Source organism: Pogona vitticeps, chromosome 4, assembly GCF_051106095.1.
Source record: "Pogona vitticeps strain Pit_001003342236 chromosome 4, PviZW2.1, whole genome shotgun sequence".
NCBI lineage: Eukaryota > Metazoa > Chordata > Lepidosauria > Squamata > Agamidae > Pogona > Pogona vitticeps.
In genome coordinates, this window is record NC_135786.1 from 58,847,222 (window position 1) to 58,860,427 (window position 13,206).

General features: G+C 39.9%; 1 protein-coding gene across 4 annotated transcripts in view; it reads right to left on the bottom strand.

The window, feature by feature from the left end:
• Positions 1-12,630, bottom strand: part of LOC110087983 (adhesion G protein-coupled receptor E3) — a 31,370-nt gene extending 18,740 nt beyond the window's left edge. For 3 of the 4 annotated variants that reach the window (XM_020810004.3, XM_020810007.3, XM_078392775.1), the window contains exons 1-7: positions 11,736-12,630; positions 10,541-10,600; positions 9,488-9,529; positions 4,914-5,093; positions 4,153-4,181; positions 1,943-2,038; positions 152-314 (exon numbers count right to left, since the gene is read on the bottom strand). In XM_020810004.3, coding sequence (XP_020665663.3) covers positions 152-314; positions 1,943-2,038; positions 4,153-4,181; positions 4,914-5,093; positions 9,488-9,529; positions 10,541-10,600; positions 11,736-11,832 — 667 coding nt within the window. In that variant the 5' untranslated portion in view covers positions 11,833-12,630. The remainder of the gene's footprint in view (positions 1-151; positions 315-1,942; positions 2,039-4,152; positions 4,182-4,913; positions 5,094-9,487; positions 9,530-10,540; positions 10,601-11,735) is intronic. The other variant, XM_020810006.3, reaches the window with a different exon arrangement.
• Between the last annotated feature and the right edge of the window lie 576 nt (positions 12,631-13,206).

The window sequence follows — 13,206 nt, forward strand, 5'->3', positions numbered from 1 at the left end:
GAAGTGTAATATGTCACATGCAAATCCATCACAAGAGATATAGGTATGACAAAAGCAGGAAAGTAATTGAAATATACTAGGCACCTTTTTCCTCTCTGTCTGCCGATCTGCCTGTCTCAAATGATAGACTGAAGGCCTATATTTCCTTTACCTAGTAAGGGAGAAATTGCAGTCTCAGGCTGTTTCTCTGGAAAGTCAAGAGCCTTTGTTCCTGCAGAGGAGCCGATTTCTTTCAGAAAAAAGGTCACACTGGATACAAGGTCTTCTTTTGCTGTGATATTCTGCACGAAATTCTTGAAAACAATTGTTGTATTCTGCAACAAGCAAAGAAAGCAAAAAACAATTTAAGATCTCACTTGATTTTTTGTTAAGTGTAAAGGCATTAATTATGGAATCCACAGCGTATGTACAAAATAGAAAGTAGACTGTAAGTTGGTCTGTATTACTGTGTTGTATGTTCCTCTTTCTGTATATACAGCTATGAATAGTTTACCTCAGAACTCCGAAAAATACATGCCTAGATTTCAATCGAAAAAGGCTACCAACAAAAAGGTACAGTCATGAAATCAACTTCCAATTCCACTTAGAAAAACTATAAATAATTTCTTATTGCTTACATTTCTATCAGAATTCTTTTACACAATTCATAGCATTCTATTTTCCCTGAATACTGCATGGCTGGTTTGAAATTGTGAAAAAAATCGAGCAGTTTTCCAAATCATTCAATAAACTCCAGCAAATCTAGTTCTTCCCAGATTCTTCTTATTAGTTCTGTTTTACTTGGTCTTTGATTTCCTTTCTGTGTTCTCATATACAGTGGGGTCTTGACTTGAGAACTTAATCCGTATTGGAAGGCGGTTCTCAAGTCAAAAAGTCTGTAAGTCAAGTCTCCATTGACCTACAGTGCATTGAAAACTGATTAATTCTGTAACAGGCCGTTTTTGTTCCATTTTGGTTTTTTTCTGGTCTGTAAGTCAAATCTCAGTCTGCAAGTCAAACCTAAATTTTGCGGCCAGAGAAGTCTGTAACTCAAAAAGTCTGTAAGTCAAGCCGTCTGTAAGTCAAGGGTCCACTGTACTTAATTCTGATTGTGATTACACTTAACAGAAGGAACAGAAATATATATAAGGCAAAGAAAAGGCTAATAAAATAACATGCTAAAATATTTCTTTAATAACCTACAGACACTTCAGCACATTTCCTCATCCCACTATCTATACATAAAGTCTCCTTATGGTTTTTGAAAAATACAGCATTTCCCTTCCACTCCTGTACTGGTAAGTATCACACCAGAGCCATCTTAAAAACTATTCTATCTAATTTTCATAAAGAAGATACACTTACTGGCAGAGATGAGAAACATGACTGGGTGTGTGTGTGGAGTGCACCAAATAACCTCCCAGACTATAACCTCCGAAGTACTCCAGTACTGAGTATTGACAAGAGTATTCTGAGAACTGTAGTCCAAAGAAGGTTACATTTCCTACCTCTGCCCTGCCTGTCTATCCTCATTGTGTTTTATTCACCTTAGGTCCTTATAGCATGTAAACACTAAACGAAACAGCTCTGTGGTAGAACATCTACTCTGGGGACAGTACTTGGGTCATTCTGCTCCCTTTCCAATTAAAGGATCAGGCATGGCAAAATTCTCTGCCTGAAACCCTGGACAGGTTTGGCCAATTAAACTGAACAATACTGAGGCAGAAAGAACAAATAACACAACTCATTATAACCCACTTCTCTCTGAAGTCCAGAATAGCTTCAGAAACCTCATATAGGTAAATGGCTTCTTAAAATCACTGCCCTCATTTCATTTCAACCCCTGCATCACCTCAAAATAAAAATTAAAAAACCCTTCACAGCATGGTATTAGGAAACCACAGTGGCTGGTCCGGAAAGAGAAGCTGTGGTCAAACCTTTGAAATTCTCAGGAAGTCCCCACCTCTAAACAACTTGTTGTTGAACTGTTCATTTCACAGCTATGTTTCAAGGCGGTTTTCACAGCCAAGCACCAGGAACTGTTGTGAATACGAATATCCTAAATGAACAGATGAAAGGAATTTTGTGTTATTAAGAAATATCAGCTGATAAGAGGAAAAAGAATAGTTGCACCAGATAGGTGACTCGGAAATCTGATATGTCACATGGATGAGCTAGTAAACTGGTGATGCAGTTGCTAAAGTGTTAGACTAAGAATAAAAGGAGACATGAGGGAAATTTTGCATTCCCTATGACTTGACAGTGAGTCATGAAAGATGCTTGCTTGTTATGCTTTTTGACCTCTACAAATCTTGCACTTAAGACGTACAGTACTCCATTATTCTATAGGTCATTGCAAGATAAATGTGAGGTTACTTTTCAAGCCTGGCTGCTGAGGCAGGTATCCTAAAGAAACCTTGTTGCTGGAGGGGGGACATTTTAAATGCAGGTGATATGCATTTCCCTTAACACCTAGTCTGACCCAGAGAGGAGCCTGAGTGAAGCAATTCTCTTGCCTCCCTTTCCCTTGGTTTCTATTTTTCCTCAAAATTGGTATGATAGGAGAAACAGAGAAAGTCAACCAATACTGTAGTCAGATCATTTCATTGTCATTTGAGGGTTTTGAGATGAGTGGAAAGAATTGCCTGTTGCCATTTAAAATACAGTGGTGCCTCGCATAACGTTTGCTTCGTTTAATGTTTTTTTCGCTTAACATTTATTTTTTCAGAGTCAGATTGTGCTTCGTATAACGTTTTTCCCTATGAGCGATTTTCACATAGCGATTTTGGGACCATGCTTCGCTTAACGTTTTTGGTTTTAGGTCCCCTGCTTCACTTAACGATGTTCATTTTTTCAATTAAAAAAGTGTCTTAACATGTTGAAAAACGGTTTTAAATGCTTGGAATCATTAGTGCACCTTCTAAAATGTGTGCATACTTAATTTGGCGTTGATCTGACTTTTCGTTAATTTTTTGTGAATTTCTTTCTCCCCCATAGGAAACAATGGAGTTGTCAGATTTTGACAGCTGTCAAAAGTTGGGGGGAAAAAATTCACCATAAATTAACGAAAAGTCAGATCAAAGCCAAATTAACTTTTGCATCTGTTTTAGAGGGTGCAGAAGCTAATTCAAGCATTTAAAACCATTTTTGACCCTTTTATGACACACTTAAATTTGCAAAAATTGACTTCGCAAAGCCATTGAAATGTATTGAGTCGGCTTCAATACATTCCAATGGAGGAAACATTGTATCGTTTAACAATGTTTCCTATGGGTTTTTTCGCTTAAGGATGCCAATCCGTGCCTATTGGAACGGATTAACCGGTTTCCAATGCATTCCTATGGGAAATGGTGTTTCGCATAAAGTTTTTTTCGCATAAGGTTTTTTTTTTGGAACCAATTAAAAACGTTATGCGAGGCACCACTGTATATGAATTGTGTTCAAAAAGAAACCGTCCTAGTCCCATTGCTTTGTGAGAGGAATGTGTAGTAGTAATCAGTGTTAGCAAGCACCAGGGTTTTCAGCATATCAATGTTGATGCACAACTCAGCATTCTTTCTGAGGCCTGGTGCATGGGTCTTATATTAAGCGTGCCTAGCACAAAGAAAAGCGGAAGAAGACATAATTGCTGTAGTCAGGGGACTGAAAATAATGGATGTCCTAGACCTAGATGAATTCAAGAGGACGGAAAATCTTGATCTAATAGCATTGCTGATGGTCTCAAATGATTGCTGTGTTTCTGTAAGTTATCAGTTAGCCCAGTTGCAGGTATCATACCCTGTTTTCCTGAAAATAAGACCTAAACTGAAAATAAGCCCTAATATAATGTTTCAGCGTGCTTGTAATATAAGCCCTACTCTCAAAATAATCCCCAGTTAAGTGAAACCCCACCCTCCACCATTGTGCAGCAACCAGCAGATGACATGACTGTATTTGAATAAATCTGGGTTGTTGTATATGAAAAAAAAAACCTGAAAATAAGCCATAATGTGTTTTTTGGAGCAAAAATTAATATAAGGCTCTGTCTTATTTTCAGGGAAACACAGTATCAGCTCTTTTCTGTGCCTTATTCGGCTCTTTTCTATGCCCTAGACTTTGATTCAAAGCTTCAGCATTATATTCGCCTTGATTTAAAAAAATCCACTAATTTCACACATTGCACACCACACTTACTGATTCTTCTGGGCAGGAGTGGGAAATATCTGTGAAGAAAAATGTAATGGTAAATTATAGTGCCAGTTCTACCAGTTTTTATTCTCAACAAGAGAAGATGCTTTGCAAATGTAATTTGCCATTCAAGATAAACAGGGATAATGCATAGTAACATAACGTTACTGGGAAAATCAATTTATTGTAAGGACTACAAATACAGTCGAACAGGGAGATAACACTGACAATCAATAAGTGTTGTTGCTTTGTCCTTACAGGTCTTTGGTTTTACCATATCATGGGCATTATCACTTTATTAGCTCAAAGCTGGGGGAGTGAGGTTATGTAGCACAATCCTATGCTGGTTTACTGAGAAGTAAGTCCTACTGCTCTGGCTGGATAGCTCAGTGATTTGAGTACTGTACTTGGCTCCAGAGCTAATGGCCAGGAGTCAGGACTCTGATTCTCATCTGAGACTTGTAGGAAAAGAGTCAGTTGCTGTGGCCCTGGGTAAAGCTACACAGTCCACCCTCCAGAAAAAGGGAATGGCAAACCACTTCTGAGTATTCTCTATCTAGAAAAACCTGGAAATAGTTGCCAAGTCAAAACCGACTTGGCAGATTATGGCTAAAAACCAAGCAGTTTTTCACACATGACACATCATAGCAGGCATGGAATGTCAGCATTAATCACAATATTAGGAATGGCTGAAAAATCACATTTTTACTGTTTATAATTTAGTTCAAAAGAGAAAGTTTAAAGGAGTGGAGAATGAAAACACTTACTCTGACAATTGCATTGAGTGCCTCTTGAGGTCACATCCACTGATTCTAATTTATATCCTGGTTTACAGACACAGGTGGATTCATTGTAACGCATAGCATTATGTCCACAGTCTATACCAGTATTACCGACACCATTAATAATGCCATTATCATTACTGTTTGGATGACTGTCGGAAAAACCTAGAAAAAAATTAGAAAAATATTTCCATGACAAGAATTGAGTCCAAGAAAAGTTAAACAACAGTACTGCTGTGAAGATCTTCATCCAAAACCATTTAGTAAAGGAAGTGAGGGGTTAGAAAGAAATAGGTGACCCAAAAATATACTTGAACAACATGTGTTCTTTTATTTTGTTTCACATCAATACTAAACACTACAGAGGCTTTTTGGAAAATGAACAGAAATGAATCAACAGTGCAACATTTCAAACCACCTGTTTTTGTTTTGTTTTTAACTCTTGGCTTTATTCCTCCTGAATGCATCATAACTTTTGAGAAACAGTGACAACAGACAGAGACTAATGACGTGGGACACAGGGGCAGTGATTCCTTTCCCCCCACCCCCATGAGCAGCAGTTGAAGGGGACACAGCTTGATACATTTATATCATTCAGAATCATGGATGACTTGAGTCATTCCACACACCAGTGTGTGCCACTGATTTTTTTTTAAAAAAAACATTTTAATATAGTTTTATTACAATAATAGGAGTATATGAACAACACACAAAACACACGGCCACATACATGGAAATTCAAGAATAAGACATAGCTGTGGTGTCTCACAAAGAGGTAAGAGGGATTTTAAGCGAACGTATAACAGTTGAGTGCAGTGCCACTCAAAAAAGAATTCCACAGTATTTGCTGTTTTCTTTTATAGGCTTTTAAGAATGCAAGATACTGGCTGGATTATCTCTGTCTCATTAATCAATCAATTCATCTATATCTGCATATTGCATCTCACAGGGAAAGGATATGAATTTTGCACTGAAACATTTGTGCATATTGTGGAGACCCTGAGGTAAAGAAGAGACCTCTAGAGGTGAGGAATCTTGCAGGGTTTGAGCACAGCCTAAGTCAAGAAACAAAGACTTTACTGAGTGTTCTTCAGCAGTCTTTCTAATCTCTCACTGAAGTTTCTTTGCTCCACAACAGCTACTTTACAATCAGAGACAGCATGTCTTGGGAGATTACCGTGTTCTTCTACTTGTTTTTTAAAAATACTGTACATTTCTGATGTTAGATAGTATTCATTTATTGTATTCATTTGCAAAGAGATGGATCAGTTTGCCCTATGCAGACTGGAGAAAGACACTGCTGACATAAGATAGTAGATCACACTGGAAAATGAACAAGTAAATTGAACCCCTGATGTTGTGAATGGTAGTCACAGGTCTTCAAATGGTGTTTTCAGAATGGACATGAGGGCAGAGCTGACATATGAATTTGCAGCAGAATCTAGAACCAGTTTTTGGATTCTTGTTGTCTTCTGGTGGTGTTGGATTAATGTTTAGAGGCTGTAATGGGGTAGGATAGTTAATTGAAAGTGGACCCTGACAGGATGGAGACTCAGAGGTCCAGGGGTTCAAACATATAACAATTGGTTAGGCAATCTGTTCCAGGTGGGTTGTCCTCCACCAAAGGAACAGGGTATATCTGAAGGTACTTCATGATCCATCTCTGTCACCGGAGGCTCAGATTGACTTGCTGGTTCAAAGTATTTGGGGCCAGCATTGCTTGGCCTGGAAGTTATTGTCATTCTTTGGCAGGGACAATCTGACTACATACTACCAGTACCTTTCATTTTACTGTATCTGGAATGCTGCCTACAGATGTAGCTGCAAAAAAGGCAAATACTATTTTAGCTGCATTAACAGAAATACAGCCTCCAAATCCTGTGAAGTACTAGTTCCTCTCTGTTTGGCACTGGCTAGGCGTCATCTTGAATACAGTGGTGCCTCACTTAATGGGCGCCTCGTTGAACGACGAATCCGCATAGCGATTACGTTTTTGCGATCACAAAAGCGATCGCATTGCGATGTTTTTAATGGTAAAACATCGCTTTGCAATGATCGGTAAGCTGTTTCGCTTATCGGTTTTCGCATAGCGATGTTTTTAGAACAGCTGATCGGTGATTCCAAAATGGCTGCCGGGTAAAAAAATGGCCGCCCGCTGTGTTTTCGTGCCCATTCCTTGCTTACCGGGTAGCGAAAATGGTGGCCGTATGGAGGATTTTCACATAATGGTGAGTTTTTTGCCCATAGGAGTGCATTAAACGGGTTTTAATGCATTCCTATGGGCTTTTTCCCCTGCATAGCGACGAATCATATAGCGACAATTTTTCTGGAACGGATTATTGTTGCTATGCGGGGCACCACTATATTGTGTCCAGTTCTGGACACTGTATTATAAGAAGCATGCTGACAAACTGGAACAAGTTCAGAAGAGCATAACAAGGATGATCAGGGGACTAGAAACCAAGCCCTATGAGGAGAGATTGATGGAACTGGGCATGTTTAGCCCTGAAAAAGAAAAACTAGTGTGAGATATGATAGCACTCCTCAAGTAATTGAAAGATCGTCGTATAGAGGAGGAGCAGGATTTGTTCTTGATCATCCCAGAGTGCAATACATATAATAATGGGCTCAAGTTACAGGAAGCCAGATTTCAGTTGAAGGGGGGGATCCAAACTGTAAGAACAGTTCAACAACTGAACCAATTATCTTGGGTGGGTGGTGAGGTCTCCAAGGCTGGAGGCATTCAAGAGAAAATTAGACAACCATGTGTCAGATACATTTGGCTTTGGATTCCTGCATAGACCAGGGAGTAGGACCTGATAGCTTTATAGACCCCTCCTGACTCCATTATTCTAGGATTCTAGGATTCCTCTTAAGGAAGACAAGAAGGCCATAGCTAGTGCAACATGGACCAGCTAGGCTACTGTCAAGACCTAGTGTGGTACAGTGATTCAGATTAGGACTCAGGAGGGCTGGGTTCAAATATCATTAGGCCATAGAAACTCGTGGAGGGGTAGCAATGATAAACTACTGCACTCCTTGAATATCTCACATACCTCAGAAACCCTATTAGGATCACCCTGATTTGAAAGTGAATTTAAAGCATACAGAAACAACAACAGACACCTGGTAGGAAAAAACTGCATGACCCATATGACACTGGATGCCAACGTGCTTCCATTTCAAGTTCAAAGTGTTGATGATGACTTTCAAAGCCCTAAACAGCTTGTGTCTAAATCCCAAGGAAAGCTTGGGACTCAGAACAAGAGCCTCTGCTTATACATTTCTCCCTGATCATTAAGACCCACCAGGGGACATTCTGTGGGTTCCACAATTGCCAGCAGTTCTCCCGTGTGGAGACAGGGAGGAGGTCTCTCTCAGCTCTAGCCCTCTGGCTGTGCTTCCCTGGGAGGCTTGACTAGCATTCCCCTAATTTCAACACCAAGTTAAAACCTGGCAGCTTAACTGAGCATTTGAGTCCTAATGAAACCAGAGCTTGATTTTCATTCTATTGGTTTGTAGGGTTTTGTTTGTTTGTTTGTAGTTATTAAAGCATTATAAAGTATTTTAATTCCAGAATATCTACAGAATTTTTTTCTGGTGGAAAGCAAACTTGCATCGTGGTATGTTGGCAAAAGTTGCATAAATAGCACATACCACTACAACACAACGGCTGGAATCTGTTTGCTTAACTATGTGGGCATACGTAAATGGTGATGATGTAATTAGCCTGTTAATGCTACGCTTAGATTAAATCTAATTTAAAGGTTCACACTCCCGCCTACCCAGGTTCTGAGACTTCCTTTTGAGCTGTGGAAGTCTGTAGGAGCCTTGGGTCCCGATTGGGGGGGTGCATTAAATATCCACATGTCGCTGCCAGATCATCATGGATGTCCTGATCTCAGCAGTGGCAGTCTGCTAGCAAAAAGGTTTTCCCACCATACCAAGGCTCCCAAAGACCTCCCCAGGTCTAAAAGGATCCCTAGGGAGCCTCTGAGATGGGGGCTGTGAAGCTTCAAATCCAATCCAATTGTAGCTTTGAAGCTTCAAATCCAATCCAGTTGTAGCTTGTGAACTGATGACATTATTAGCATTACTACCATGTAGTTGTACAGAGGATGTCAGCCAGTGCACCTGAGTGCATTAATAAATCAGGGCTGTGTGGCACAAAAGCATCCATCCTTTGAAACCACCACCACCCTGTTTGAATTGTTTTGGCATAATCCTATGCTTATTTACTGGAAAGTAAATCTTAGGTTTTGCTCCTGCCCCTAACACCACTGCCTCTGAAATGCACACAGGTTTCCAGCCCAGAGCTACAGACCTACATATTCCTACAAGGAAATGTCCTATCAAACTCAAAGAGCTGCTTCCGAGTAAACATCATTAAGACTTAAATGTTAGTCTCATTGAGTTGACATTTGCTCTATGCAGGGCAGATGCAACTAGTTTTCCTTCCATACACCTTTCTTTTTAATAAATTAAACGGACAAATGTGGAAGGGTGACAGCACAGTGAAAAATAGACATCCACTAAAAGAGAATGGGAAATAATTCTACCTGCAGAAGGAGACACGGTTGGGAGGCAATATATACGTACACCTAGAACAAATAAGAACATAAAATGATGTTAAATGGAAATATTTTCTGTGATATAATTTCCTTTATTATTTTATTAAAGAGATTATTGGGAGTCAAGCAAAAGGGTAGCAGGATCTTCTTTACAAAGACAGTGCACAATTTTGAAAATGCCAGAGAGACCTACTTTCTCTTTTGCTGAAAAAGATTTCCTCCAATACAGAGGGTATTGTGAGACTCTTTAAATAATCTGATTGTCCTGGCACAGCACAGATTTTCCATTGCCTTCCTTTATTTCTTAATTATTATTCATAATATTTGTAATCTTAATTTAAAAAACCATTTAATAGGTTTTGCGCATGCCCCAAACACTAACATACACAGACACATGTAACTGTGCATAGGCTCAATGGTGTAGCTTGGGGGGGCGCACGGGGGCATTTCCCTTGGGGTCAAAATTTTAAGGGGGTACAAAGTACTGTTGTACTGTGCAGAGGCTAAAAAAATTCTTAGGTTCATGCGGGCCAGCCTACCTGGCGTGATCCCACAGCCTCTCCTTGCACTCCTCTTTCCCCTCCTAGCAGGCCACGTCCGAGCTGCTGGAGTGCCAGGCCCACCACTGCCACCACAGTGGACCTCCAGCAGCTCCGCAACTGCTTCATGGCAGCATCCTGGGGGCTTCTCCTGCCCCCTGCCCCACATTGCCTCACAGAGCTGGTACATGCCTCGTGCCCCACAATATTTGCCCTGCCCCGGGTGCTGGCCACCCACACTATGCCACTGCATAGGCTTGCAGTCCAGGGCTACAGACCTACATATTCCTACAAGGAAAGGTCCTATTACTTTCAAAGGACTGCCTCATTAAGACTGGAACATAGGTCTCACTGAATTGAAGGTTGCTCTATGCAGGACAGATGCAACTGATTTTCTTTCCACACACCTTTCTTTTGAATAATTCAAATGGACAAATGTGGAACACTGACAGCACAATGGAAAATAGACATCCACTAAAAGAGACTGAGAAACAATTCCTACCTGATCCTCTACGATCTGTGGAAGAAGTAGGCGAAGCTGGGAGGCAAGATTTAATTATACCTAGGATAAATAAGAATATAAAGTGATGTTAAACTGAGCTGTTTTCTGTGAGACCAATCCTTTTATTATTATTATTTTTTAAAATATATATTGCTGAGACAGCACATGCGAGTCAAGCAAAAGGGTGCCGTAAGTAGCAGGTGCTTCTTTTAAAAAAAACCAAGCACAATTTTTAAAATGCCAGAGAGACCCACTTTTTTTTCCCTGAAAACATTTTCTGTAATATAGAGGATATTGCAGGACTCTTGATCATCTGATTGTCCTGGCATAGGCACAGAGCTTCCATTGTCTTCTTTTACTTCTTAATTATTATTCATAATATTTGTAATCTTAATTACAAAATTATGAGTCTGCCACTTCTTTAAAAAGAAGGTGTGCTTAAGTTTCAACATGATCTTTTGAGTAGTTTGTCAGTGAGGAAAATCTAATATGACCTAAAAGGTTTTATATACTACATTAAGGTAAATCACACAAGTTTCATATATACATAGGAAATTAAAGGAAATATTCCAGACAGAGGGCATTGATGGTTCCTACATGCCAGATCTGTCTGAATAATTCATGCAGTGCCCCTATTATGACTCCTTGGGAATCTGGCAAGGGTACCTGAAGGTATGGGTATTTTTGGATATCAGAATGATGCACCTGTCTTGTCCATCTCAAAGCACAGAGTGGATAAAACATTGTATTCATTTTCAATGCCAGGGTAAGTGCTAGTAGGAACATACATATTCAAAACATAGAAGCATTATTCCACTTCAAATCTTCACCAGCAGATTGCTAAACACTAAACTACAGTACACCACTGTCTATCATTTGGTGCTGCCATCATTGCTCCTTATAGTACCCTCTTGGATTGGGGCACTTTCCCATGTGTTGCTCACTCCATGGTAGATGGGAAATTATCTTAAACTGGATCAGATAATTTGTCAATCTACCCATATAATTCTACTCTGAATAGCAGATACTTTCCAGGTTGTGATGCAGATGTCTTTCCCGTTAGCTGGCAGTTTTTTTAAATCAGAGATACCAAAAATTCAGCCCCAGGTCTGCCAGATGCAATATATACACTACACTGAACTATTATTATCCCTCATATATCTTTAATTTGTTACTCAAGACATATCTTACTCACCCAGAATAAGGAAAGTGAGCATATTAGTCCTCATGATAGTCTCCATGGTCTGTTTGTACTGAGCTAGTATACATGTCACTTTATAATGATGATTCATGGTTGAAGCATAAAGGAACTACAAAGTGCTGTTAGCAGCTTCTTTGAACATGTAATTTGCTTATGCTGTACTTCCTAAAAATAAAGGAAGGAGGAAACATTTACCAGAAGACTACAGTCTTGTTATTCAGACTGCCTCTAAGAATATGAAATGACTTGCATTGTTTCTGACTACGATCACTCTTGCTCTGCTCTGTATAAGACAAATGGCTTTCCAAAGCCATGGACAATGGCTCTGTCGCATTACTTCCTCAAAAGATGTCAGGCATGGAACGTAGGTCACACATTCAAAGCATATTCTGGGCACAAAAATTACACTATTGTGCTTGCAAAGCATATGCTGTACAAAAAAGCAATGTAGCGTTCTCAACTCTCTGCCTTGACATTTCAGATGCAAATGTCACCTATCCTGCAGTTTTGAGAAGGAAAGGCAGCCGAACACACAGGACACATCTGGATATCACAATAAGCCAAGATCCTGCTGCTTGGTTATTCAGTTAACCATTCCCACTGCTTATTTACAATAGGGGTAGCTAAACAAGCACAAAGTCAATTGTCTGGATGGTTTGTTACCTGGCAAACCAGTGAAATAATCATATAATAATCTCTGGACTATATCTTTGGCTTTCCAGGGGAGAGGCAAGCCAGACAGACAGCTTCTGCTAGCTTGATACTTCACAATACATATACCATGGACCAATTTATTTAGTCACTCTTCCTGCTACAAGCGAGACAGATCAGGATGTGGAAGTCAGCACTTAGGCCCATTTCAGCTGGGCCACACTTCAACACAATGCTTCCATGTTGTGACAGGTGAATATAGTCAGGAAGAGAAATGTGAGTTTCTCCTACCCAATGATAGTACCGTTGAGGGAAAACTTATGAGCCAGTGGAGTGTAACGATTAGAGCATTTAACTAGGACTTTGGGGTGCCTGGATTCAATTATCCACTTAGCCATGACATGGTGCTCACTGAGTGATATTGTCAGTCACACTTTCACAACTTAACCTACTTCACAGGATTGCTACAAGGACAAAGTACTGTAGTGCAAAGAGAGCCATGCATTTTGGGATCAGAGGATGAACGACAGTATACATGTGTGCGTGCAGGCAACTAATAATAATATTACACTGTCTGGCTTCTGTTAGAGATCAGAGATACCCTGGACTGCCAGAAAAATGAACAAGTGAGCCCTAATGCAAATCAAGACTGAACTATCTTTGAAGGCAATTTGGTGACACGTAGCAGCAACACCAACTTTTTATTGTGTAATCATCTAATTCACAGAACTTTATGGGGTGGGAGGCAGAAAACAAAAGCTCCCACTTGCAACCCTCTGATGTTTTTCCACTCCTTTTTTTCTGCTTAGTGAAG